This window comes from Setaria viridis, chromosome 9 (genome assembly GCF_005286985.2).
Source record: "Setaria viridis chromosome 9, Setaria_viridis_v4.0, whole genome shotgun sequence".
NCBI classification, from domain to species: domain Eukaryota; kingdom Viridiplantae; phylum Streptophyta; class Magnoliopsida; order Poales; family Poaceae; genus Setaria; species Setaria viridis.
In genome coordinates this window covers 39,644,667-39,672,282 of record NC_048271.2, presented here as the reverse complement: position 1 = coordinate 39,672,282, position 27,616 = coordinate 39,644,667, and the positions used below count along the sequence as shown (strand labels likewise).

Sequence of the window (27,616 nt, the reverse complement as noted above, 5' to 3'; positions counted from 1 at the left end):
AAATCGCTCCAGCTGTTTGACACTAGCATGCAAGCATGTTCATATCCGGTCACGGGGGCTTCACGCGCCCTGCTACTGTTCCAGAAACACCAGTGAAGGCGAGCACGCAGAGTCGCAGTCTCGCAGACACTGGCACGTGAAACCCCTATCTCCTAGCTACAGACGGACACCGTGGTAGGAGTACAACAACTACAATAATAGCTCCCTTAACGCAAGAGTCAAGACAGGCACAAACCATTAATTACATCATTATACTCTAGTACTGGTAGAAGTTGTAGCACATAGTTCATCCACACCGCTGACTCGCACAGATTAACCCCACAACAACCAGTAGTAAAAACGCAGCGCTTACTCGCTCGCAACATATACCGCTAGTAATAGTATTAGCTAGATATAATTATCCGGGAGGAGAGGAGAGAAGGGCACTGACGCCGTCGTCGCCGGCCGCCGTGCCGTTCCGCGGCGGGCCGCCGGAATGGACCATGGACGAGCGGTGACTCAGTGGGCGCGGCGCGCCTTGTTGAAGGAGGTGAGCTCGCGGGTGCTGGTCCAGAGCTGCTCGTACACGACGGCCACGTAGGGCGCGCTCCGGCCCCCCGCGTCCGCGACGTCGACGTAGAGGCGGTAGTTCATCCCGGACACCACCTGCTGCTCCCCGCGCACCACGCGGCGGAACCGCAGCCCGGCGCCGGCCAGCTGCTTCTCCTTCGCCTGCCCCAGCGCCCACCCGCCCAGCTCCTGGATGTGCGGGTCGCTCACGTTCTGGATCGCGCTCCACCCGCCCGCCAGCGGGCCGCGCCCGCCCCCGCCACCGCCGAGCGCCGCGCGGGCGGGGACGGCGGCGGAGGCGAGGGCGACGAGGAGGGGGGTGAGGAGGAGGATGCGTCTCGCCATGGCCGGATAGGGTGGGGGCTTGGGATTGGGTCGAGAGGAAGAGAGGGGGCGCTTGGCTTGGGACGGTGGGGAGATCTGGGAGACGTGACTGCTTTGCTTGGCGTCGAAGACGGTTGGGGGACACGGCATTTAAACCGAGCCTTCCTTCTCGTTAAGGAAAAGGATATTTTTTTCCCCTGAAAACCGTGTGACGAGGCGACGGGGGCGGAGGGGTGGGGGGATTCCCGTGACGCCCGTCGTACTCGTGCCACATGCTCTCGCACGGTCGCACGCGGAAACCAGGGTGCGCGCCGTTGCCCCACCGTCCACACCAATGATGTTTGCGTTGCCTCGCCACAGAAGTCTTCTTTTTTTTTACTGCTAGCCACAAAAGTCACAACCGGCACACGGATGAAGCACATAGACCGATTCGGAGGCAAAATTAAACGTTGATTAGCTTTACCAGGCTCGTAAGATAAAAGCTGATGTACCCTCAGTTTTATTCCATATTTTGCTGGGAACATCTGTATTAGTATTTAGCATTACACGGTGGAGATGAGAACACCAGCAGCATGATGAAGACTGAAGAGATTGCAGACTGGAGAGGACGAGAGGCTGGTGCTTGGCGAGCCGCCGGTAGGAGCAAGTTGATGGGGGGGTGAATAACTACTGAGGAGAGGAATACAAGTTTCTCCACGAAGAATACGACTACAATCGCAAATAACAAAGGTTGTTGGGCATATGTGAAAGTAACAACGAGAACTCAATTGCATGATAGAGATAAATGATGACTACAATTATTGCAAATAACAAGGGTAGCATATACCCACTCCTATTCCTATTACAAGGTTCAAGACCTGCTCATGACAACCTGCTAGCCATATGTGAAAGTAAGAATGAGAACTAAAACACATGACATAGATGAATGATGATAGGATTTTGTTTCCTGTTGCACAAATTCTAGTTCAAACTCAAAATTTACAAGCATTTATCTATTCGTCTCAGCTTTAATTTGTTGAAAAATCTTTTTGTGTGCATTGCTACCGCGCGTAGCACCCGAAGGCCAAAGTTGCATGCACTACTTGGCAAAATTGCATGTCTTCCGGCTATCATGTCACCACCACGCTCGTTGAAATACCACGCATGCCGCACTTTACATTGGCAAAGTAAAAACTTCGGCAATTGAGTTTGAACCTAGCTATGGTGGTAATTACCTCTACTAAATTATATTTTGAAAGTTTATAGGCGCACTGAAGGCGCTAGACTATTTGCAGCACAAACCATGAAACATATCTTTTTGCAAGAAAAAAGAAAATGGCTTATTCCCTTGAACTCCAAGAGTATCCTAAAAAATTCTTCCCCAAAACTATGTATAGCGACGCTAAAAAACAGCCTGCCACCGTGTATATTTTAGCGTTGGCGTTTCTCCCCCAATCCTGATTCTCGCACACCCGCGTGTCCCTTCTGATGGGCCCAATACGATGGCGTGGCCTGTTTTGAAATATTAGAGGCAATTTATTAGCGATCTGCTGTAGATTGATACGTTTTTGGGGAAAAAATTTTTAGGAGAACCCCCAATACATAGTTTTAGGGAAATTTTTTTTGAATACTCTTGGAGTTGCTCTTACGCACACAAAATAAAGAGATCGATGTAGCAAGATGCCAACATGGCTTATTTGAGGTCTTTGAGACCCACGAGATTATTACTACAAGCCATATCTCCAAGCTCGGATCGGAGGTCATAGTTGCTCTAACCCAACCAGCAGCAAGCTCCAAGCCTCCAAGCTACTGCATGCCGGCCGCCGTTTACGTTCCTGGTCAGTTCAGCGCCGCGAAGGACATGAGCTCCCGGGTGTTGGTCCACACCTGCTCGTACACGAACGCCCCGTACGCCGCGGTCGCCCCGTTGGCGTCCGTCGCGTCGAGGACGAGGTTGTAGTTCATCCCGGACACCACCTGCTCCTCGCCGCGGGACACCCCGCCGAACCGGAGTCCGTCGTTAGCCCGCCTGGCGTGCTCCGCCACCGCCCAGCCGCCGAGCTCCTGGATGTGCGGGTCGCTCACGTCCTTGATCGGGCCCCACCCGCCGGCGAGCCGCGGCCCCGCGCGCGCCGCCGCGGCCGGCGCGGCGGCGATCGCGATGGTGGCGAGCAGCAACGCGGCTAGGCGGAGAGCTGGCGCGGACATGGTTCGGGAGGGTTTTGGTTGTGGCTTTGCGTTGCGAGGTGGAGGACATGCCGGGTCCAAGCGGGACGCTGGAATTTAACGAGGGGACGAGCCGAAATCGACGAGGATGGCGTCACGGGATCAGCAAGGACATCTGGAAGAGCCCCTGGTTTCGGCCGTCCGACCCTCCTGCTGTCCCGCATCTCTCATATCTATCTTCGTATTGTCTCTATCAGGCGATTCGGCGGGGTTTGGATTTTGTCGCAGATGCAGTGCTGAGCGCTGACTTCTGCCCTGCTGGCCTGCTGCCTACAATATCTATTTTTTTTAACCAAGCGCTGACTTCTGCCCTGCTGGCCTGCTGCCTACAATATCTATATTTTTTTAACCAACTAGCAGGAGAGCTGTCGATTATATTAAAAAGAAGATGAAAGTTCAGATTGATCAATACAATAAAATGGAGAAAACAACAATCAAACACTAATCATCTCAACAAACACATTGCACCACCCAACACACCCCAAACATCAAGCTAATATTCCAAACATTAGGCACCACACAATCCTCGCAAACTCCGCGACTCAACATCATCGTTGGCCGCTACTTGACTGTTACATCTGTCACCAGATGGAGACTCACCTCAAACAGGTTCATGTACTATTGCATCTAGTAGGTCATCGACACCTTCACCAACCATGCTGATTAGGGCATGGTCCATCGCCTCGACCTCGTCATCGTTGAGGTTGAACATCTCATTCAGAGCAGCATCACATCCACTGGTAGGGGCCCATTGAACATGTCAACAAACTCTTGCAACGCAACCTGAATTGGAGCAGCCTCATCCTTTAAAATACCAAGCTTGCGACAAAGGTCACGTTGCGCTTGCTACATTTGAGTCATTAGACGTGCAGTGGAGAGACGCGCACTGCGTCATACCGATAACATGTCGAAAGTGCATCGCCGGCGTCGGCAAGGAGCTAGCGATGGTGCCGTGTCACCTGGGCAGCAGGCTGCTGCAACAATGGCTGGGTCGGAGTCACGAAGAGGGTAGGGTGGCCACGCCACCTGCAGCTTGGTTGTCCATAGCATCTCGAGTGGTGCCGTCATCCGCGTCGGAGTGCTAGCTCGCAACATCCCCAAGACCAGCTGATGGGGTACCTGTGTTGCCAATCGGAGAGGTTGGAAGTGGTCCCTAGTATGAGGCATCCACTGTCACCGCCAACTCTATGCGCCTTAGGGCCTGCTCCATGACCGTGATGGAGTTGTCCTCAGTCTCTTGAACTTGGGGTGGAGCTTGGATGGGAGGGTTGAGGTAGGCGAACACCTTGCTCACTGGAATCGGAATCGGAGCCAGTCTGCTATTCCTTGCTTGTTCACGTGTCAGAATGGAGCCATCAGTATTCCCTCCCGGCGCCTCGAGCACCCCCAGCTTTGTAGCCAACGAGAAGCTTTGTCGATGTAGTCGCGCAGAAGTTCCTCAACCGACATCGCAGCCATCTTCGTGTTGGCAGGAGCAGCAGGTTGAGCAGCTTTTGCGTAGCGTCTTGGAGTGCCTTTGCCTGCATCACGATGAGGCACTACAGGGCATTCTCTTCCTGACATAGAAACTCACGCTGAGAGGGGAGAGGTGATTGTTGAGCCTGATTGTCCTTCATGTTACCAGACCTGCCATCACGATCCCAACGATGAGGCGAGTGCTCCAGCTCGCGGTACACTTTATTGCTATCTACATTCTTGCTGACGTCATAACCTTGACGGCCTCCTCTGTGCTGTCTATTGTGATCATGGTCCTTATCATGTTGCCACCCCTACAAGGGCGCCTGGTCCGTACCGCCCGACAACGGTTGGGCACCTTGCAGTCACGCACACTGTAGTCAGAGCAGAGGCACCTGAAGCATCAAATAGGTTCTCTGCATGAGGCAGCCCAATGGTTGGGAGCCAGGCACACGAAGCACCTACCATTAGTCTTGGAGTGGAAGGCTTGCAGGGCCGAAGCAGAGGCATGACCACCCGAGGAGATGTAGTGGTGTCGAGTTGCTCGTGCTAGGGAGTGGCGGTAGTGCTAAGGTGACGTGGTGTCAGCGATGAAGTAATTGTTCCGTGCTGGCACAGTTGTGGTAGACTTCAGGCGCGGCCTGGTTGGAGGCTGCAGCGGGTCATCGGTGGAGGTGAAAGATGCGGCCGGGCACACGGGGGAGGACCTTACGACGTCCGCAAAGGAATGTTGCAGCTCTGAGTCGGGCGTGGCAGGTACCTGGGAGACATTCCACATCGGCAGTCGCCCCGAAACTAGGCGGTGGGGTGGGGGTGGGGGGTCAGGAATCAGCAAGGAGGTCACCTTGATCTTCCACAGTGGGCGCCTAGGAGCCTGATGCTGAGGGTGAGGGAGGGCTCGATCCGCACGGCTGGTGATGGATGTGTGGGAGAATGCAAAGCTTGGATGGCGGTGGTGGCAGAGCGGAGGGAGACGACGGCGCTGGAGAGGTCACCGGAGCCGGGATCGCGTCTGGATGTGGATCCACCTGCATGACTTCATCAACGTCATCATCGTTAGAGTCAAACTCGTTGTTGGGCTCAGAGGAGCACTGCGCTGCCGAACTGCAAAGGAGCGAGGATGCCGGCATTGCAGCCAGTGGTAGTTGCGGTAGCGGTGGATCAGGCATGTCCCTCATGGAGCCGGGGTCACCGGCGGCCCCCATAGCAGGCCGCGGTGGTGGCCTAGGCAACGAGCGGCCTCCTGGTCACATGGTTAGGCAGAGGGAAAGGTCGAGCGCGGCGTCGACTGCAGGCGAAGGGACCTCACGACTTGTGCGGAGTGCGGATTGCGACGGAGCTCCTAAGCGGGTGTGGCGACGCGACACGGTACCTCCGGCGAATGGATGCGACTGCCGGCGGGGAGGCGACAAGGGAGAAGGTGTCTGACACGGCAATCGCCGGCAGCCGGCGGTCGCGGCGAGCCTGCTCCCCGCGCTCTCACATGAAGCCTGCAGATTTCCTCCCTAATCTCCCTGCATGCTGCTTGGGAAGCTGTAGCTGGGATGGATGAAGAGGATGTGCGGAGAGGAGCTTGGATCTAGGGCTGGTAGGGGCAAAGGAAGCCGAAGTGAGGAGATTCGAGCAGCGGCATCGCTCCGAAGGATTGCGACGTGCACGTTCGTTGGGGAGACCGGAACTGGATTGGTCGGGGCGGTCCAGATCCGGGGATGATGCCCCGCCCCGGGTTGTCCTCTCCAGCGATTGGCTGCTCGATGGGAGCAGCAACCTGTGGATTGACATTACAATATCTACTTTGATTTATTTTCCTTGCACATACAAACTGGATCGAAATTATGGCTTATATGTTGAAACTTTTAGTATGTTGGATCTGGATACCTTGTTCTTGTTCAAGTTAGAACGTTATCCCTTCATGTTAATTACAAGTAATTTATGGTTTAAAGTTATATTAAGTCAACCATTTCAAATTTTTAGTTACACGTTACTTTTTACGTGCTTGGTTTTAATATTTGAATATAATATGAGTACGTAGACCGTTCTCAACAAAATGTTGTTTGATATATAAGAGCATGTACAGGACTCCAATACATTTTTATAAATATATTTCCTCCACTCTAAATTATAATATGAGTAGATTGTTGTCAAAATTACGTGGGATCTGCATCGGCACGCCACGTGTATCCCATTTCCCCATCTTGCACAGTGGGACTTGCCATGTTCGTCTGTGTTGAAATCGGTCGCTGACTCGAGAAGTTACGGTCGAGTGTAGTTTTGGATTTCCAGCGTAAATGTTGCTTGCTCTAGAAATAATGCGGATATAAGAGATGTATAGGAGGGACAGATTGTAGATATGAATGATTACAGCAGGAGATACCCCTGATTTTTAACACTCGCCCCTCTGTGGATAACAGTGCAGAGGAAAGGTATGCTCAATTACTTTCCTCCATCCCATAGAAAACTAAGCAAGGGCGTGCATGCAAGCATTTTATTCTCCGATGCATCAAAAGCAACCATCGCTACGATACACGCCTACGCAGATAGCGCGCCGGCGCCGCGCATCAGCGGGACGAGCTTGCCGCCAAGGTAGAGCGACATGACCTCGTCGGTGGAGCCAGTAAGCCTTCCACTGCCCACATTAGTTCAATTTAGGGTCCGCATTTAGCAATCCTAATACAACGACTATTATTGAGAAGAAAAGAAAACAAACACAACAAACGGAGAAGGGCCTGCAGTGGTAGAAGCAATGTGAGAGCTGTGAGCCTTGCGGTTGTGTAGCGGCTCTCGAGCATGGTGATGGCGGCAAGGCGAGCATGTATGAAGCTGCGCGACGGCAAGGCCAGCACAGACGTCAGCATCAATGCGTTAGGCCAGCAGCAAGCTATCCAATGCAACCTGTATCCTTTTTCTTTAAGAGCAGTGTAGGATATTTAACTTGCAAAAGATTATATTTGTTTTGGATGGATTAGAAGGAACAATTAGCAATATGGTTTGATTATGTTAGATGGATCGTCGGGCAGGCACGCGAGGAAGAAAGCCAATAGAAGTGCTCAATCGGATGAAGACTAAAGAGAGATGTGTGACTGAGTTGAACATGCTTGCATGCAAGCAGTCAGGCAAATTAGAGGCATGCAGGCATGCACCAGATATGCGCTGGTTTTCAACCTTATCTTTTTCTTTCTCACCTTCTTCCCAACCCTCCCATTTGATGATGGTTCACTGAAAAAATATTGAATAAAAAATATTGATAACATTTTTCAAAAAAGTTGAATCAACATTTCTTCAGAAAAGTTGAACCAACATTTTTTCGGAACAGTTGAACCAACGTATCTTCGGAAAAGTTGAACTAACAGTTATTCGGAACAATTGAACCAACATATCTTCGAAAAAATTGAACTAACATTTATTCCAAAAAAAGTTGAGCCAACATTTCTTTAGAAAAAGTTGAATCCAATATTTTTCAAAAAAAAAGTTACACCAACATTTTTTTAAAAAAGTTGAATCCAACGTCCTTCTTCTCCGGCTCCAGCGGCCGGTGGCGGCCGGTGAGGGCGACGGCGTGGCTGACCGCGTGGGGGGTAGTGGCGGCAGCAGGGGAGGAGGGGTGGGCTCGCGGCGGCAGGCTCGTGCGGGGGGTGGCGACGCAGGTAGGGGAGGGTGGCGGCAAAGGCAGGGGGAGGGAGCTAGGGTTTGAGTTTGATAGATTTAATGGACCTCATTCCTGGCACGAATCTCAAATATTGGAAGATAACTTTGAAAAAAAAACTTATGGAAGATGACTAGGATTTCCGGAGCCATAGCCCTCTATGGCCTAACTTAGCTCTGCCAGTGAGTGAAGCCGACGGGCCTGCCGCCGCTGATGAACACAGAACACAGCCGGCCCAGCGGGGTTGCGGCCCAGAATCCTCGCCAGCGCCGCCTCCGTCTCCTTCCCCTTTGGGTCCTCGTATAAGTGGCCAGACAAGCCGCCCGGCGCGGCACTAGCACGGGCACTATCTGGCACGACACTATATGGCACGGCACTAGCAGGCACGATACCTTAGCCGTGCCGTGCCGTGCCGTGTAGTGCCGCCGTGCCTAACTGTCGGCACAGGCACGACACTAACAGGTAGTTAGCGTGCCGTGCCACAGGGCACGACGGCACTGCAGTGCCCGTACCAGCCCTGGCACTATAAGTGTGCCTACCACTCTTTTTACACAGAATTACAAGCACAATTCAAAAATAATGAGATTCACAAGCAATTTAGAACTTTATCTTGTTGTATTAACAAACACAAAGTAACACAAAGTATTCACAAGCAATTTAGAATTGAGGTCACAAAGTCACAACACACGGTCACACAGACAGAGTCACAGAGATAACAAAATAATATTTTATTGGGAGCTTTAGTGCAATGGCTGCCTCATTAAAAACCTATCTAGGTAAAACTCACCCTTGTGAGAAACCCTAGATAGGAAAAAAGAGTGCAGCCCAACTCCAATTATAAAGTTAATCACAGTCCAGTACTTAATATTACAGTCCCATTACATAAATGATAAGTAATCAAGATAAAGTTCTTCAAAAGCTTCTTCAAGTTCCTTGTCCTCCACCGTGTGTTGCAGCCTTGCTTCTGTAGCCTCCCAGTCTTTGATGCAGGTGAGCATCTCCACCATGTCAGGCTTTAGCTTCCTCCGCCGCTCCTCGATGATCCTGCTAGTCATACTAAAAGTGGATTCTGAAGATATGGTTGAAACAGGACAATTAATATATCCTTAGCCATGGTTGACAACACTGGATATGTGAGTTTGTGTTGATGTCACCAGTTCAAGATGTTAAAATCATCTTTAGCCATGGTTGACAACACTGGATATGTGAGTTTGTGTTGATGCCACTAGTTCAAGATGTTAAAATCATCTTTTAAATGGTTCACTATGTCACAGTCCAAGTAAGAAATAAGTTCAGAAACATTACCACCTGAAGAACTTGCAGCCTGGAGAAAGGCAGTTGCAGATGTATCTCTAGCCATGCTTAGAGTAGCAGCTAGAGTATGCATGCCACCAGCAGAACCAACATCATCATCATCATCATAAATTTCATCCCAAGCAGACCTTTTCTTACCAGATAGGTTAGGAGGTACAGTCCTCCTCAACCTAACACCTCCATATTTCTCCTCATACTTATTGTAGACATCATTAAGTCGAGCTCTAGTGCTAACCTGGTAAGCACTGTAATCTGTACTGGTAAGGGTACCCAACCTCCTAAGCACTCTATTGAAACCTTTCATTTTAGCTCTAGGGTCCAGGATGAATGCAAAAGAATAAAGCAAAGGTATGTCCCTCCAGTATTTGTTATACTTATCTATTATAGGTTGAACCACATATCTGATGTGAGTATCATTAGCATAATTCTTTAAGTGCATAGCAATCTTAACAAGATAATGAATCAAAAGTGGAGATGTAGGATAGTACACACCAAACAATGCAACTGTAGCATCATAAAACAGTTCAAGAAATCTTAGCACTTTTTCTGCCATAGCCCAATTATCATCAGTTAAAAGCAACTGATCACCTTCAGCCCTAGAATATTGAGCATTGATGAAAGTTGTGAATGGGACCTTATGAGGAAACAAATGTTTAAACATTAGATATGTAGAATTCCACCTAACTTCCATGTCTAGCTGAAACTTTCTAGGCCTAACACCAGTGGCAATGCAATAACTTTTTTATGCAGCAATTCTCTGATTAGATGAGTTTAAGAAAGATATTGCAATTCTAAATTTCTCAATCAATGGCTTAAGAGCAGTTAGAACCTCCTTAACAATTAGATTGATAATATGGCATGCACAACGCTGATGCAAGAACAAAGAATTAACTGATTGTGCATTGTCATCCCTATCATCTTCCACAACTTCAATACCAAGATATTTAGAAATAACAGGTCTAAGCTTTTGCATGGCTGAAACATTAGATGATGCATTGTCCAAAGTAACAGCAAAAACTTTTTCAGTCAAACAATAGTCATCAAGCACAGATGCAACATGATCAGCAATATTTTGACCATTGTGTGAACAATCAATCAGCCTAAGACCAAGCACTCTCTTCTCTAGTTGCCAATCAGAGTTTATGTAGTGAGCAACAACACTAAGGTAGTCCTTTTTAGCATTACCAGACCAAATATCAGAGGTTAGACACACACAATTAACACCAGCAGATTTCACAATCTCAACAAGCTTAGCCTTGCAATCATTGAAGTATTTTAGCATATCTCTAGTGGTGGTTTGCCTAGATACTGCAACAAATTTAGGATTATGAGCAGTTCTAATGTAATCTTCAAATGCATAAGATTCACCCAAAGAGACAGGAACATCAAGCCTAGCAAGCAGTCTAACAAGTTGAGTACGAGCAACTATAAGACAATACTCCCAATTACGAATACTACCATCATGATTAAAAGAGATTTGTGACTGAGACATGTGAGTTTTCTCATGCCTTCTAGGGCATTTATCCCTATGGCGGTGAGGTGACCAGTGCCACCACTAGAGCGCCCAGAGTACTCCTTAGAGCAATGGATGTATTTAGCTCCATACCTCACCTTCTTACCATTCACCATTTTGAATAGCTTCTTGAAATCAAGCCACACGGCCGAGGTAGAGGGGCGTGAGCACTTACCGTTGTTCTCTTCCGCGTCCCTGTCCACTTCTTGGTCATCGCAGGGCTCGAGGACGATGGGAGCTTGATTCACACGGCCGAAGAGCTCCGCGGCATCCTCGCACATGTCATCCTCATCATCATCTCCGGCCAACCCGCAAAGCCGCCTCTCTTGGTTCGACCCACCCTCAACCATCTCGTCCTCGTCGGATCCGGCCATCGTCACACGCCCGCGCCTCGGTTCCTCAACGGCTACACAAAAACAAGAGTTAGGGTTAGGGATAAGGGATCGATTGAGCAAGGGTTAGGGTTAGGGTTTCCTACCTTGATAGCCGGAGCACCAGAGTCGCCGGCGACGTTGACGAAGCACAGATCCAGCGAGACTGACTACGGATCCAACGAGTTCTAATACGGATCCGGCGAGATCGACGCGGGGCCGAGACCTAACGAGGCCGACACGGAGATGACGAGAAGGACGACGCGAAGCGAGAATGCGAGATCAAGAATAGGTGATAGGAGTATACATGGCCGTGTCGTGTGCAAGTGCCGGCGGAGGCCACCGGAGGGGGAGGAGAAGGTTAGAAGGGAGGGGATCCGGGGAGGGAGACAGAGAGTCGCTCTGCAGAGGAGAGAGCTGAGAGCCAAAGAGAGAGGAGAGCGAGCGAAGAGAGAGAGAGAGAGAGGAGCGGCGTAAATGAGCTAGGGTTAGGGATGGGGGGTGCGGGTGCTGCGGCCTTGCTTATATACGCGCCCCCGCCAACGGTCGGATGGAGCGGGGGAGGAGGATCCGACGGCTGATAGCCGTTTGAGCCGTGCCTTATGCGGGCCGGCCCATTAAACGTGTCGTGCCCGTGCCGGCACTACGGACTGAATAGGTGGTCCAGACACGGCACTAACGTCGTGCCGTGCCTGGCACTGGCACGATGGCTCACGGGCCGGGCCGTTGCCGGGCCGTGCTTCTTCGTGTCGTGCTCGGATCGGCCCGTCGTGTTAGTGCCAAATGGAAATCTATAGGTCCTCGTCCAGCTCCACCACCGTCGGGTTCACCCCGAGATCTGAGATCTCGGAACAGGGTGGCCACCGCACCAGGGTGGCCACCGCGTCGCGCATGGCGCAGGACTGCAGGAGCTCGTGCTGAAGATCACCACCGCGTGCTGAGAAGTCAGCTTCGTCACCCCGTCCATTGGTCAGCAGCAGGTCAGGCGATCTTCTTCAGTGAAAGAACTGAAGAGAAAAATGCTTTGAGTAGTAGTTGTGCCTTTCTTAGAATTGGTGGAGAGAGGCTGCTTGGTTTATATAGGCGCGGGCATGTGCATTGGCAAGAGAGGTTTGTGAAGCGATGCGAGACCGGCCAAAGGTGATAGGGGAGTGCCTGGATATGATAATGGCCAAGGCCACTTTCTTATGCACCACGCATCGGTTAATATAAGTGTGGAATGTGGAATATTTGGACATGGCAACAGCATTATAGCAGTGGTGCAGGACTGCAGGAACCTGATATGGGGTTGGGGTCTTGCTTTTTGTGCGGTTCTCTGCTATCCCATTCGACATGTCCCAAGAGATTGTTGGTCATCTAGCCAAAAGCAAAATGCGAGTGCGATGCCACGGCCATTTGCAGCGTCGAAAAAAATATATTAGTATTTGTTATGCCACGGCCACACAAATAAAGATATCGAAATAGAATTTTGCCAATACTTCTTGTTGGAATCTGTTAGCTCGAGCCACAAGCCCACAACAAGAGCATATCCGCAAGTACATCCCAGTGACCGGAGTACAGCTTAGTTACTCTGCGCCTCTGCCCAGTCGTGTCACTCCAGGCACCTGCCGGCCATCCCGGCCACGTTATTCCCTGTCATCTCGCCGGCGCGAGCGAAGGACGTGAGCTTGGTCCGCTCCTGCTCGTACACGACCGCCCCGTAACCCGCCATGATCCCGCTGGCGTCGGCCGCGTCGAGGAAGAGCCTGTAGTTCATCCCGTCCACGATCTGCACGTGGCCGAAGCGCAGGCCGTCGTTGGCCCGCCTGACGTGCTCCGCCACCGCCCAGCTGCCGAGCTCCCGGCTGTGGGGGTCGCCTGTGTCCTTGACCGGCCTCCACCCACAGCGGGGCACGCCCGTCGGCGCTGCCGGTGCGCGGGGGTTGGACTTGTCGACGATGTCGAGGATGCGCTGCTGCAGTGTGCAGTCCAGTGACGTCGCAGTTTTTCTCTGTTTTTTTTGGATAAAGGCGACCTCGTGGGTTGACAGAGCCTATAGTAGATAATAAAGGATAATATGGTATCTAAATAGATATTGAAGGAGAAATAATAATGATGAAGTAATAATTATATAAAGATATTGGTGATAGTGTGGTATCTAAATAGATATTGAAGGAGAAGGAATAATCATGAAGCAATTATACAATGATCTTAGCCTATAATGGGATCAAATACTTTTACATATGGTTCTCATGTTCTTCGCGCCCAAACTATTAGTTTCTACACGCCACGCTAGAATTCTTCGACCATTGCACTCTTGTGTGAGCAGCGATGCTCCATCAAGCAGCACTGCAGCAGCAATGCACCCAGCAAACGTCCGCAATGGCGAAGGAAACAATAACCGGTCACGAGCGCCTACCTAAGTGGCGGCATTGTAGATAGCCTAACGATTGATCGATTAGGGCCATGACTGGATGATCTTCCTCGACATCCCATCGCCCTTGCCGCCATCTTACAATGAGTACTACCATAATCTCACCAGCTAGAATCCTCAATGCGTGGAGAGTCTGCTCGTGATTTTTATGAACGGCTAGGAAATGAAAAGTTCAAAATTTTAAAAGAGTTATTGTGAAATAATACCAATCAAATCAATTGCTAAAAGCAATCAAATCCTCCAATCCATTGGTTTTGATATCTTCTAAAAATTGGACTAGAGCAACTCTAAGAGTTCCTATAATTTTTTTTTCCTAAAACGAGGTATTGGGAGCAATACTAAAAAAAATTTCTTCCAAAAACATGTCAGCCCACACCAGAACGCTAAAAATTATCCCCCCAATAATTCGAAAAAGGCCACGTCATCGTAATTCTTATGAGAATCAACTATCAAAGGAATGGCAACTCGTGGAACACGGACGGGCGGAAGAACCAGCTCCCCGCCGAGACCACCACGCAGTCGAACTCGCAGGCACGCGCCGCCCACCTGGTGTCCGGCTCGTTGAGCTTCCTGGCGAGCGAGCGCATCTGGTTCCTGGAGAGCGAGTCGCCGACGAACGCCATGGACCGGCCCCTCGCCGCGCGCAGGAACCGCGCCGGGTCGAGGCGGGCAGCTCGCACCCGGCGGGGCATCACCGCCACCGGACGAACCCGAGGTCGTGCCTGCGGTGCCGCAGGCAATCGTAGTGGCCGTGGATCACGAGGCAGGTCTCGGCAGTGCCGCAAGCTGATCTGTATGATGGGAGATGCAATGCAATGCAGATGCAGATGTCAGCAGCGGACGGCCTGCATGCTTGGAGAGGTGGTGCGCCTCCAGGGCCTCCCACTTGCCGAAGTGCTTGCCACCAGTGGCAGCTGAGCCCGCCGGAGCCCTTGCCGGTGCCGGCCTTGGTAGTGTCCTCGCAGGACGCACGGTGGCCGACCGCCATGGAGCCGTTCCGCTCCAGCAGCACGTTCGGGGACCTCGGCGGCGCTGCACGCCGCCGCCCCGCATAGAGCCACTATACGGCAGTCCGTGGCCGGCCCACGCGGGACCCGGCGTGCCGGGGCGAAGCGTGCCACGTGCTAACCAAGGACGACACGATGCCGCCATCAAGTCTCCCGCCGCCGTCGACGTCATGCGCGGCGGCAGTCCCGACGGCGCCGAGCCCCCCGCATCCGTTGGCGGCGGAGCCTTCCACGCCGCCGCCACCAACGCGGCCTTCTCTTCCTCAGCTCGCGTAGCAGCACCAGCTCCGGGAGCAGCAGCAGCTGCGCTCCCGCGCCGCCTCCTCTCGCCCCACCGCCCCGCTGCTCGCCCCACCGGCGCCGCCGCCCCGCCGGCGCCGGCGCCGCTGCAAGCACGGGAAGGGGCCGCACAGGAAGCTCGGGAAAGAACGCGCGGGCGGATTGGGGGAGACCGGCCAACGCAAATATATGCGGGATGAGAGTGTTTTTTTCGGCGTCGCTAATCTTTTGGTGAGTTTTAGGTGGATTGTTGGAGTTTTTTCTCTCTTCTTTTTTCCTAAAAAATATATTAGAAATAAGATTAGCAACCTTTTGGAATTGCTCTAATAGAGTCCCATTCTATAATCGATAGCTTCGGGAGAAGGGTGCGAACTGATCTCGGCATATTTGGTTCGTATGGCGACAGGTTCCAACTCTGCATTTGGAATATATACCAGACACTTGATCAAATCAAATCGAAACCCTAAACTCTTTCATTGAACCTTATAATTCGTGCAATACAGCACTTCATTTCTTACACCGCTGGTGATCGCAGCTCTTGATTAAGATTAAGCCTAATCTAAATCCATGCAATTAACCAGGAACCGGCCCACACGACGTGCCGCCGCCATATCAGTTCGCCGGCTCGAACGCCAGCAGCTGCCGCGTCTTGGTCCACTCCTGCTCGTACACCGCCGCCCCGTACGTCGCGCTCTTCCCGGCGCCGTCCGTGGCCTCGATGACCAGCTTGTAGTTCATCCCGGACACGACCAGCTCCTCGCCGCTCACCACCTTGCCGAAGCGCAGCCCGTCGTTGGCCTGCTTGACGTGCTCCGACACCGCCCAGCCGCCGAGCTCCTGGATGTGGGGGTCGCTCACGTCCTTGATCGGCTTCCACGCGCCGACGATCTGAGGCGCCACGCGCGCTGCTGCGGTGGGGGCGACGGAGCACAGCCCGAGTACTGCGGCGGCGACGATCAGCGCGGAGATGGCCTTCATGGTCAAGAGATCTCTCGTTTCTTAGAAAGGTTTGAGATCGAGTTGGTTCGACAATGACTTGGTGTTGGTGTTGGCAGGGTAGGAGGGGTAGAGTGGACCTTAAATACACGCAAGATGTCAGCAGGGTGAAGACCCAACAAGATGCTTCTCAGAACAATTTTGGCAGTCTTTCAATTCTTGCTAAACTTACCTATTATCATCCTTTAATTTTACCGTCATTTCATTATATGTTCTATGGCATATATTTAAGTACTCAATTCACTGGAATAAAAATATTACTACTCAATTTATTCATTGGTTATTCGTTGCTAAAACAGTTGGGCAGCATTTATAGTAACTAGTTAACGGTAGCCCTTTAGTATATGGCTGGCTTTTTATATACTAGTTGATTTTCTAGCAGTACTTCCAAAGTTAACAAATATCTCCAATGAATAATTTAACTTTAGCAATAATTTATCAATTTCAGTTGATATTACCATTTATGACAGTCCTAAAACTATACACGCCATTCCCCTCTCAAAATCGATGGGACAATTCCTCAATTTGCCATCCAAGAAATTTGCAATCTCTTATTTGTCATCATTTTGTTAATGACACATGGGACCCCTTTTGTCATTGAAGGGGGCAAATTTGGGATTGTGAAAATTTCCAATGGCAAGAAAAGAGAATTATTCCAAATTTGAGATCTAGAGCTTTAAGCTTTTCAAATTCTTTCAACTCGAGGCATTTATGTTGATTTGACTTCTTTTTTTGGAGATTCAAGGAGAGATACGTCAAGTGATAAAACTTACTGTTTGGGAACTTCAAATTGAGACAAAACAAATCAAGTTCTGAAACTTGCGGGGAAGTAGAAGACTTTCACATTAGATATTTTTCAATTCCAGAACTTCATTTTATTTTTTACTTGGATGCCTTTGGATCCAAATTATTTTTATTTGGATGTACCGATTGCAATGGTTCTTTTCTTGATGTTGTCATTGTCTTAACTATCCACTATGATGGGATTTTATCGTTTGCACTGAATGAATCTCGAACGTTGCAAGAAACGCGAGGCAATAATGTTGCAATGGGAATTTTCCTCATGATACCGAATAAGCACGATGAGTTATTTTTATACATGCCTGTTGATGTTGCGAACGTCGCTGAAGTTGTTTTTTGCATTGCGACTGGCCGTCACAGCATCCAACAGGGATATTTCCATCAAATGTCGTTGTGCATTTTTTTTCTTAACTGTGCAATGTGGGAATTTACATAGAACTGTGTGTATAGGAAAAAAATTCTAACAAAAGTGGTATGCCTAGTGGAATATATTAATTGTGTAGAAACTTCTCCAAATAAATCTTGATAGTCGTTACACAACAAGTGACACTAATATACAGGAATGGAATGAGCCACTTTTCTCACTCTGTTTATTCTTGTTTGGTTTATGCAATGGAATTGGTTGATATTGATACATCAATACCTCATTTCTTGTATGCATATACCTATAGTAAAAATATTTGGACGGGATGTAAAAAAGGCCTCTTCATAAAACTGCTGTTACATTTCAGTTTTAATTGTAACAAATTCGATTCATTTATGTTCCTCATAAATTAGTTATTATGTTTTGGTTTCATCAATAAAGGGAGCATGAGTTTTTTTTCCCCCTTCTGTACTAACCCGTTTCAGTTTGCAATCGAGATTTGTCTCCCCCTTTGAGCTATGGCGACATGTCCCGTACCCCCATTTGACGAAACACGGTGGATCATCCGAATTCGCCGGATATTTGATGAGGAGATCGAGCTCAGCGAGGATCAGCCCATCTGCGTATTTGACGTCCCCAAACCTCTGCTGGTCACTAAACCTGAAGCTTACATCCCTCAATTGGTGGCCCTTGGCCCTTACCACCATTGCCGCGAAGAACTCGGTGACATGGAGAGGTACAAGCTCTCGGCGGCAAAGAGAGCTCAAAGCCACCTCCCAGGCACGGACTTTCAACAGCTTGTTGACGCCTTTACAAAACTAGAGCATCTAATTCGTGCTCACTATCACAGGTCAGTTTTTTCTTTTCTTTTTTTGGAGGGCGCGGGTCAGTTATACATATCTGCATTGATTTCGTACTTGAAGGAGTTCTGTTTTTCTTCATTCTTTAGGCATCTCAATCTGAGCAATGAGACTCTGGGATGGATGATGGCGATTGACGTGTCCTTCCTCCTCGAGTTCCTGCAGACTTTCAGCAAGAACAACAACCAGAGGGCACCACTGCAGAGGATCCCCTCCAGGATGTCGCATTTGGTCGATTCCTCTCGCAGAACATCCTCACACAGCATGCTGCTACGTGACATTGTAATGCTAGAAAACCAGATCCCTCTCATTCTGCTCCTGAAGGCGCTTGAGACCTGGTGCTCGTCGGCGCAGCCTGCGCAGTCTGTGTTGAGCTCCATGCTGATCGGGTTCTTTCAGGAGGTTTCCACGTTCAGAGGAATTGGCTGCCCACGCACCGACATCAACCGGCACGCCCACCTGCTAGATTTCCTGTACTCAAACATGGTGCCCAGATATGCTGACGCCGCAACGGGAGAAGCTGGAGATGAGTCATGCCACAGACACGATCACAGGAAGAGGACACTGAACTCAGTCATGGAGTTGCTTGTCAAGCGCGGCTCACAGATCATGTCAGTGATAATCGATTTCATGGTGAGGTTCCTTCTGAAGTTTATAGCCAGCCTTCCCTGCCTCTCGATCCTCGGAGAGCCCATCGAGCAGCTGACACAGCAAGCGTCTGAACCCAGAGGTGGCGCATCAGATGTTCAGAACAAGAACACATCGCCCCTGCTCGAAGAGATCGCGGTGCCGTCTGTAACCGAGCTGGCCTACACCGGCGTCAGGTTCTGCCCGACGGTCGGCGACCTATCCACCGTCGACTTCTGCCCGGCGACGGCGACGCTGCACCTGCCGGTGATCGGCGTCGACGTCAACAGCGAGGTCCTCCTGCGGAACCTGGTGGCGTACGAGGCGTCGGTGGCCGCCGGGCCGCTGGCCCTGGCGCGGTACGTGGAGCTGATGAACGGCATCATCGACACCAAGGAGGACGCCAGGTTGCTGAGGGAGTGCGGCGTCATCCTGAACCACCTTAAGAGCGACCGGGAGGTGGCCGAGCTCTGGAACGGCATGACGAGGTCGGTGAGGCTGACGAGGGTGCCGGCGCTGGACAGGGTGATCGACGAACTCAACAGGCACCACGGCGGGTGCTGGAAGGTGAGGGTCCGGGCGTTCGTGAGGACGCGCGTCCTGGGCTCGAGGGAGCTGCTCGCCTGCGTCGCGTTGGTTGTGCTGGTGCTCTTCGTCGGCCTCCAGGCGTTCTGCGTCGTTCGTGGCTGCGTCCCTGTCTCGTACGGGATGGCCAGCAGAAAAATTGGTGCCTGACGAATTTCAGCGTGCAACACAGAAGCTATGGTGTCCCGTGTCCGGCCATGCCATTCGCGCCAACGAGATCCGATGCCTAGTGTATGCACATGGCTTCAAGTTCTTTTTTTCTTTTTGCCACCTGGAACGATGTAACATGACTTGAAACTTGCTTCATGAACTCGAAGCTTAAAATCCTGGAGTATGCTTGAAACTCTGTCATAATTTCGATTCAAAAGGATACATTTACTGATTTAAATTAGCTACTCTGGTAGTGTCATAATTCAAAAATTACACTGCGATTTCTTTTTTAAAAAGGAATCACACTGCAATTTCATAGAAATATTAACAATGCAAAAATGTCTTGGACAAACTATCAAATAGCGCAACGAATAACTCCATTAGAAATTAGGGCTAGGCCGCTGCCATTGGTAGCATCTAAATTTGAATTCACCAGAAAGTTTTGTTACTTTTCGGACATTACTTTTTTTATCAATGATATAGGAGCATGTGTATATCTTTTTTGGTAAAATGTTATAACATAAGACAATATGAGGGGGAAAAATTCAGAAGTGAATAGTATATAGGAGCATGCGTGTGTTTCCTTTTAAAAAAATGCTACCAAAAAAGATTCGCCAAAATATTTAGTAACATCTAAAAGGAAATACGGTAAGACCATCCGGTAGGGCCCAAGTGGACATGGAGAGGCCCACAGACCAGATGAGCTAAGCATAGCGATAATGTAATTTGCACACTAATAGGTTTGCATTATTAAATGGCATCATGTTCTCATGTAAATAAAATTGAGGCTCAGTAACAAGTTGAATCTCCTTATTTTCCTGTGGGCGGCTATATTCGGATGATTTTGGACAGACTTGTTACGTAGCGTTACTCGAATAAGGACACATATCTGAAATTTTCATTTTAAGAGCAGAAAAATCCATAGGGTATGGTACTGTGGTTACATATGAATTCTGTATGAACCTGTGGAGTATTATTTTTTTGGCTTTAGAAACACAACAGCAATTCAATTTTCAACAAGAGGGCGGCCTTTTCAATTTCAATTCAGTGCAACAAGAATAGAATTCTAGTATACCTTTTTCAGTTGTTCAAAACACGTCCTATGTGCAAAAAAAAATGCCGAGGGAAAATAAAAAAGTCAAAAAGGGAAAAGAAAATCCACGGGTAGAAAGAAAAAGGGGTGAAAAAAATAAAACAAAAGAAGGCCTCAACTCAAATAGCCAGAGCACGGGCAGGCGGGCCCCTTCGTGGCTTCGTCCTCCTCCGGTCGCCCCCCACCTTTGCGGCCCTCCAAAACCCTAGCAAAACCACTGCCGCCAAATCCCCATTCCCTCCACTCCGCTTCCCTCCCAAATTTCGAACCCCAAATCGAAGCTATGACGCGCCAGTGCTCACCTACCCCACGTTGATTGGAAGAACCGCTCCAATTTTGATTTTTGAAGTCGCCCTTCCAGTCCAATCTCACCAAACCAATTTTTCCTCAAAAAAAAAAATTCAAAAAAGTATTCGCCCCCCGCCGGCACCCCGTCCGCACTACAAATCCCGCCAGCATGCGCTCCATTTGCGCCATGAGATCCCTCCTCGCCGCTGCCGCTGCCGCCTCCGCCCCCACAGTCCTCCGCGCCGGCGCTTTCCCACCGCTGCCGCCGCTCCTCTCTCTACCTTTACGCCGGGGTCGTGCCGCCAGAAATATGCTGGGCGCGGCGAGGACGGTCTCTGCGGCGGCCCAGTCACGACTCGGCGGTGGTGCGGCGATGGATGTCCGGGCGGCCCAATCCGGCGAGATCCACGTTATCGTCGGCCCCATGTTCGCCGGCAAGACCACCGCGCTCCTCCGCCGGGTTCAGGCCGAGGCCGGCAGTGGAAGGTACGAAACGCCGGCGACGCCGCGCATCTGCCTGTGAGCTTGCTTGTTTCACTGACTGCAAGGGCCCGCCTGCCAGTGATCCCCTTTCTTTCCCAAGTTCTGGCTAATTGAAGACATATTCAAAGGTTTGTCTACGGGGAAAAAAATATTTGTTGAATAATATAGTTGATGCCCAGCTGTTGCTGCTACTTATGAACTTGCGTTTGTCAATGTCTTGCTCTGGAGGCTGTGTATTTGTCATGGCCTTCACTGTCCAGTGATGACATGGTTCATAATCTTTGCGCATGTTGTACAAACAATAGCATAGACTCAACTAGTCAACAAGAGTGTAGTTTAAGAAGAACTACCATTACAAATGAGCTTCTTACCTTCTGGAATAGGCTAAGACCTCTTCTGTTTTCTGGTCTCCCAAATTTCAGGTGCTTGTTCTGCAAATGCCTGGGCCTGTTGAAACTGGAAGCTAGCTAGTTAGTTTGATCATTCTCTGGGCAGTTCTAGAAAAGTTTGATATGATGTCATGCTGTGGAGGTTCACTGCTACTGTGTTGAAAATTATGACCAGACATGTAATTCTTAATTTATATGACATACATGTGGAAAAACTGAAATTTGGTTTCCTCATCTTGGACTAAAATTTATATGACTGCTTCTTCATCTTGGACTAAAATTGTTGGTTTCCTTGACTGCTTCTTTATCTTGGATTAAAATTGTTTCTTTCTGACCTTTTCACTCTTAGGACTGTGGTGCTCATAAAGTCTGACAAAGATAACCGCTATGGATTGGATTCTGTTGTCACTCATGACGGTACAAAGATGGCGTGCTGGGCCTTATCAGAGCTGTCAAGTTTCCATGACAAATTGGGAATGGAGGCCTATGATAAGGTTCAGTCAAACACATTGTCTCTTAATTTGCATGCCTATATCCTATACTACGAACTCTACTGCCATGCATATATTTTGGATAATTCAGATTGATGCTTCAAGCTGTATTTCTTAGTGTCCATCAGCTTATTTTCTTGAAGCTGAGTTTGTGAGAATCTTGACAGTAAATTAAGCTGGTGGTTCCTGTGAGAGTATGGTAAACATTTATTTGGAGTCATTCACAAGTTAAAGCACAAGCAAGTTCTTTAGCGGCCAACCAAGAAGAACATCTAGCAGACATACTGTCATTTGACATAATATCCTCAAATTTAGTGCTCTCAGGACTCAGGAGGCAGCCTGCAGTTATACAAATTTGATGATTTTTGAGAAATGCAATTATTTCCTTACTGGTTTAGTGTGTTAAGCATTCATTTGCGTGTTTTTGCTTGCTTGCTATTGGTGATCTAATATAAGTTTGTTTTTGTTCTCAGTAAAGTATACTAGTTTCAGACTTTTAGTGCCTCAAAGTAGTATTTTATTGAAATTGAAAAACCTTCTGATGATTTATATCTCCAGCTTGGGCACATTACAGGCCTGTACAGCACATGCTGCACAGGTGCATAGCCCCCACAAAGATCAGGCCCCCCAAAATTTACTTAGTAAGCTCTTAGCAGTTAATTGAATAACTTTAGGTGAGATTATGAAGTAAAGCAGCACATCAGCAGCATTTACTCCATCATAATCCTGGTACCTGGCTTTCTTCACCACACCAACCTTTCTTCTGCTCTCACCGCCCCATGTTTCTCTTGCTCTCCCTCTTTGCTCAACCCTCAGTTTTCATCTTCAAAAAGTAATACCACATTTCTTTGTTTAGAGTTTTGTTGACCATTGTTCCATGGCCTCCTTTTTCTTAAAAGCTATCTGAGCTAAAGCTTTTGTGTATACGAGCATGTGCCCCACACAAATTTGGACAGATGTTGAACACTTTCTCTGTAGCCATATGCATAAGATGCAGTGAAATTATGAGAAACATTGCACCTAGGTTGAATTTAGGCTTGCAAAAGTTGTGCCTTTGTAAATAAATCCATGGCTTTAAATGGTTGCTGCCTGGTCCCCTAGGTGGTGCCTTTATGCCATTGTACTGTCCATGGCCTACTCGTTCCTAGCCATCTTGATCATTCATTACACGCTAAGTGCCAACTTGTCAGCCAGTTGCAGGATATTTTTGTACTCATCATGTGTCTAAAAAGCAGAGTTTCTGTAAGAAAAAGAAAAATATGTTCATGCTTCAATAGTGGCACATGTAGCAATTTCAGACTAATGAGTGTCATATATTGAAGTCAAAGCAAAAGTCCTATCTGGTGACTGTGTTAAGGTGTGGCATGTTATCAGTTTCCTTTCTATGTTTTCTTTCCAGGTGAAGCTTTAGGTTTGTCAGGTGAGTTGGCCATTTTGTAATTGCCTTAGTTTTCATTCTATTGCAAATTTGAGTTATCTGTAGTATTCCAGATGAAAAAGAAACTAGTTCATTTGTTGTCAAAAGTGCATTTGGTTTGTAAGTTTTTTTAATTACCAAATATAGCTATAAAGCTAATGTTCAGATTGTGGTTATCCAAAATGATATACATTTATAATGAGAGTCGGCGATTCATCAACCTGTTAACTGTGATCGTACAAACACAATAATAAAAATGATAGTATCTATACTCCTGAATGGTTTCAGCTATAATATGTTTGTAGGAAGTGTAGGGAGCTATAATATTAAGGTGTTATTTTTGTGTGGTAATTTTTATTATAAATTTCCTGTGTAATCTAAATATTTGAATTTAGGGAACCCCATAAGCTTGGTCAATTTAGGGGTGCGGTGGCCTCTAGGTGGTGCTCTCCATGCGTTTTGGAGCTTTTTAGATATTCATGAAACAAAATGTTTAATATCTCAAATCACAAAGATATAAGAAAAGGAAGTATTCGAGAAAAAAAAGTAAGAAAAAGAAGAAGCTGGCTAGGAGGAACAAAAATTAACCTTAACAGTTTCAAGGCACCAAAAATTGAAATTGATTCTTGGTTCAGTTCGTTATTAGGGTTAGTGTCTCAAGCAGAATCCCTGTAGCAGGCTAACTATGGTTGACAGTGTAATCCTAGAAGGAAACAAACTATTTTGCTGCATTGAGTTACCTTTGTCTGGACTCAAAGGTCATGATACATTCAGTATTTGAGATACCTAATGAGCACTCGCACTGTTTTATTGATGTGGGATATGGCCTGAAAGATTTTTCACTGAGATACACAGCCATGAGTCTTGTTGAGATCTTAGCTGTTGGTCTTACTGCGCACATGGCATGGATGCATGGCTATGGAAATAGGTTCTTTTGTTCTCTATGCAATCTGTAAGTTACTGAAATTGGTTTGTGCAGGTAGATGTTATAGGTATTGATGAAGCCCAGTTCTTCGACGATCTTTATGATTTCTGCTGCAAAGCTGCAGACCGTGATGGAAAAATTGTAGTTGTTGCCGGGCTAGATGGTGACTACAAAAGGTACTTTCTGAGTTTTGAGTCATTAAATTTTATTTGGCCAGATTATCTAGGCTATAGATAGATACCCAGATAATCATTAATGGTTTGGGTGCAAAATATTTTCAGATTGAATATTGTGGCACCATTTGATTTGATGATTGTGGTCTTGGTAGGAAAAAGTTCGGCTCAGTTCTGGATGTTGTTCCCCTGGCTGACTCGGTCACCAAGCTAACAGCACGGTGTGAGCTGTGTGGTCGCCGGGCGTTCTTCACATTGAGGAAGACACAGGAAACTAAGACCGAACTGATTGGAGGAGCTGATGTTTATATGCCCGTGTGTAGACATCACTACTTGGATGGGCAGGTTGTTATTGAGGCCACAAGGGTTGTACTGGGCCTTGACCGATCCACCGTGACGGCTCAAGCTCTGAAATAGGGTCAATACATGATACTCGGCATCTGCGTGGAAGTATGCGTTGTGTAACAATTAATCATTATATCGGTTCACTCCCATCTGTACTCTATTTGGCATCTGTCCAAAGTGTCATAGTTGGTGAAAAGCTAATGGCATCGAGATGCAAACAGTTGCGAGGGATGCTCGAGGACTGTGTCCCACAAAACACAGTTGAGCAGATTGTAAATATTAAGCAGTTTGGATAAACATTTCTCTCTTCTACTTCAATAGACTGCAATTGGAATTGTGCCAACATGCTAGTAATCAGGTATTCAGAATTGCTATTTCGCTACGGTGTTTATACTCATTTTGCGAGGACTACAGCATATCCCTTGCAAAAATATAATATGGATTAGCTTAACACTGCCCTGGCCTAGAGGTCCGCATTCAGATTCAGAGGCAGAGCTGCATCGGTCTGATCTGCGCTTCGCATGCGCTTGACGAATACTCAGTGGAGACGACGAATCTCACGAGGCAGAGCTGCTGCTCTGTTTCATGGCGGTCAATGCGGCCTTGGCTGACGCTGCTGCAGATCAAGAAAGACGGCAGGTGGTTTCCCCGTGCGGCAGCGGCCGGGCGCCTTCGGGCCTTTTTATCCGTTAATGCTAAAATTGATAAAATTTAGCAAGCTAAAATTTACCCGTTTGGAGATGGCTGATGGGTGGAGCTCAAGTTCATGAAATTGAGGTAACCTAGCCATATGATCGAAACAGGCCACGCCATCATCACCAACAGGTGACGCCACTTCTGGAACTCAAGGACAATGGAGGTGAGGTGAGGCGCATCGATACAAATCCGTTCCTAAATCTTAGTAGTAATCTATACAAAGGTCAGGTTCAGACGTTCAGTACCCTACCAAATGAACGGGCTAGCCGGCTAGGGTTCCTGGAAAAGCCTCGAGAAGTCAAGCACTGAATCTACTTTAATTTCTCTCCACGCAAGCACTGAATCTACTTTAATTTCTCTCTCCAACTGTTACATCAACTAAGGGGCTGTTTGGATACGAGGTGCTAAACTTTAACAGTGTCACATCGGATGTTCGGATGCTAATTAGGAGGACTAAACATGAGCTAATTATAAAACTAATTGCAGAACCTTGTGCTAATTCCCGAGACGAATCTATTAAGCCTAATTAATCCATCATTAGCAAATGGTTACTGTAGCATCACATTATCAAATCATGGACTAATTAGGCTTAATAGATTCGTCTCGCGAATTATACTCCTCTGTGCAATTAGTTTTGTAATTAGCTTATGTTTACTACTCCTAATTAACATCCAAACATCCGTGACAGGTGTTAAACTACACCCCCTAAATTATGATGGATGGGTCCAAAAAACAGAAAATTATTAACCTCCTTGTTTTGCTCACCGCCTTCTTAGAAAATTACAAGAGCAGCAGCAGATGGACCAGCTCTTTTTTTTATTCGGCATGCACCCGATCGTAATCTTGAATCAGTTCTTCTCTCTCTTCTTGAATCGGTATTCTCCCGTCACTGAATCGATTCATCAAAATGCCACGTTGGTCCATGCACCGGCCACTGGAGAAACACTTAGCACTACCGGCATCTGCAGTGTCCGGAAAACAGGTAGTACAAGTACAAGCAAAGCTAGAAGCCTAGAACAGGGTATCCTATTTGTTTGGACGCAGTTATCCTCTTGGTTCAACCTACAACCGTTACCGTCAATTACTTCGGTGAGATCCTTGTTCAGCTGGTGGAAGAAGTGCAGAACCGAAAGAAACAGAAGAACTTTTACACAAGAGTACATTCAGGCTCCAGAAATGTAGAGATTAATTGATCAAAGATGATGTTAAGCAATACAAGATGGCGACGCGCATGGAAGACACTTGGACTGGTTGGCGCATAGTATGCAAAGTAGTCTCGTAATCCTAGACTTGACATTATTATACATGGTTGCTTAGAGAAATATAGTAACATTCTTCTTCTCTCAATTCTCCCCCACATCATAAATAATCCTATATTGAAAGGGGCGTCTCTTCCTTCCGACCTCATTTCTTCGTTTTATCGAAACTGTTTCGCCAACTACCTTTACCCTTTTGTCAATAAATGCAGTACCGACTACCGAAACAAAGATCCGTCTCTGTCTATCATTTTCCTTGCAGCAGCAGATGATGACGGACGACAAGAGGTGCCACACTGTTGCTAGGCTGCTAGGTGCTAGCATACTCACACCACACCACACTAATGATTCCCCACACCACACTAATGATTTCTTAGATTTTAAGAATCTCATGGTGGAACACCAATCTAGAGCCTAGCTTTGCTTTCCCTCGAGGAATTACATTCTCATCCGAAAAACACACTCATCGTCCTGTCTCCCCGCGCCAAGTGGAGCTTTCCTGACTTTCTCCGGCGGGTGATGCTGATGCGGCAACGCAGCTTGGGTACCAGGAGTGCCGTCGTGTCGCACGCAGGGTCTTGTGGATGGAGCCATGGCGTGGGCC

The 27,616-nt window shown here is 48.2% G+C and overlaps 5 protein-coding genes and 1 long non-coding RNA gene across 6 annotated transcripts; 2 read left to right on the top strand and 4 right to left on the bottom strand.

Moving 5' to 3' along the window:
• Positions 1 to 226: 226 nt before the first annotated feature.
• On the bottom strand, positions 227 to 1,015 carry LOC117836073 (cysteine proteinase inhibitor 8). The gene has a single exon (XM_034715434.2). It carries the CDS (start codon positions 892 to 894, stop codon positions 499 to 501), a length of 396 nt encoding a protein of 131 aa, XP_034571325.1. The 5' UTR covers positions 895 to 1,015; the 3' UTR covers positions 227 to 498.
• Positions 1,016 to 2,387: 1,372 nt separating this feature from the next.
• LOC117840147 (cysteine proteinase inhibitor 8) lies at positions 2,388 to 3,215 on the bottom strand. The gene has a single exon (XM_034720608.2). The coding sequence runs from the start codon at positions 3,058 to 3,060 to the stop codon at positions 2,692 to 2,694; it is 369 nt and encodes a 122-aa protein (XP_034576499.1). The 5' UTR covers positions 3,061 to 3,215; the 3' UTR covers positions 2,388 to 2,691.
• A 5,674-nt stretch (positions 3,216 to 8,889) lies between these two features.
• LOC117839882 (uncharacterized) lies at positions 8,890 to 13,088 on the bottom strand. Its single transcript, XR_004636909.2, has 2 exons — positions 11,482 to 13,088; positions 8,890 to 11,409 (listed from the first exon to the last, which is right to left on the bottom strand). It is a non-coding gene; the product is annotated as an uncharacterized lncRNA (long non-coding RNA).
• Positions 13,089 to 15,523: 2,435 nt separating this feature from the next.
• LOC117840871 (cysteine proteinase inhibitor 8) lies at positions 15,524 to 16,103 on the bottom strand. The gene has a single exon (XM_034721405.2). The coding sequence runs from the start codon at positions 16,049 to 16,051 to the stop codon at positions 15,686 to 15,688; it is 366 nt and encodes a 121-aa protein (XP_034577296.1). The 5' UTR covers positions 16,052 to 16,103; the 3' UTR covers positions 15,524 to 15,685.
• A 1,603-nt stretch (positions 16,104 to 17,706) lies between these two features.
• Positions 17,707 to 19,456, top strand: LOC117835644 (putative UPF0481 protein At3g02645). Its single transcript, XM_072290520.1, has one exon. The coding sequence runs from the start codon at positions 17,753 to 17,755 to the stop codon at positions 19,454 to 19,456; it is 1,704 nt and encodes a 567-aa protein (XP_072146621.1). The 5' UTR covers positions 17,707 to 17,752.
• Positions 19,457 to 20,680: 1,224 nt separating this feature from the next.
• On the top strand, positions 20,681 to 25,403 carry LOC117839098 (thymidine kinase). Its single transcript, XM_034719352.2, has 4 exons — positions 20,681 to 21,323; positions 22,059 to 22,203; positions 24,597 to 24,718; positions 24,871 to 25,403. Exons 1-4 carry the CDS (start codon positions 21,007 to 21,009, stop codon positions 25,130 to 25,132), a joined length of 846 nt encoding a protein of 281 aa, XP_034575243.1. The 5' UTR covers positions 20,681 to 21,006; the 3' UTR covers positions 25,133 to 25,403.
• Positions 25,404 to 27,616: the final 2,213 nt, after the last annotated feature.

What these genes read in the sequence shown, in the direction of transcription:
- LOC117836073 (XM_034715434.2), bottom strand. Translation starts at nt 894, where the DNA reads ATGGCGAGACGCATCCTCCTCCTCACCCCCCTCCTCGTCGCCCTCGCC.
- LOC117840147 (XM_034720608.2), bottom strand. Translation starts at nt 3,060, where the DNA reads ATGTCCGCGCCAGCTCTCCGCCTAGCCGCGTTGCTGCTCGCCACCATC.
- LOC117840871 (XM_034721405.2), bottom strand. Translation starts at nt 16,051, where the DNA reads ATGAAGGCCATCTCCGCGCTGATCGTCGCCGCCGCAGTACTCGGGCTG.
- LOC117835644 (XM_072290520.1), top strand. Translation starts at nt 17,753, where the DNA reads ATGGCGACATGTCCCGTACCCCCATTTGACGAAACACGGTGGATCATC.
- LOC117839098 (XM_034719352.2), top strand. Translation starts at nt 21,007, where the DNA reads ATGCGCTCCATTTGCGCCATGAGATCCCTCCTCGCCGCTGCCGCTGCC. An exon ending in GAATGGAGGCCTATGATAAG is followed by an intron (nt 22,204 to 24,596) that starts GTTCAGTCAAAC and finishes TGGTTTGTGCAG; the next exon opens with GTAGATGTTATAGGTATTGA. An exon ending in CTAGATGGTGACTACAAAAG is followed by an intron (nt 24,719 to 24,870) that starts GTACTTTCTGAG and finishes TGGTCTTGGTAG; the next exon opens with GAAAAAGTTCGGCTCAGTTC.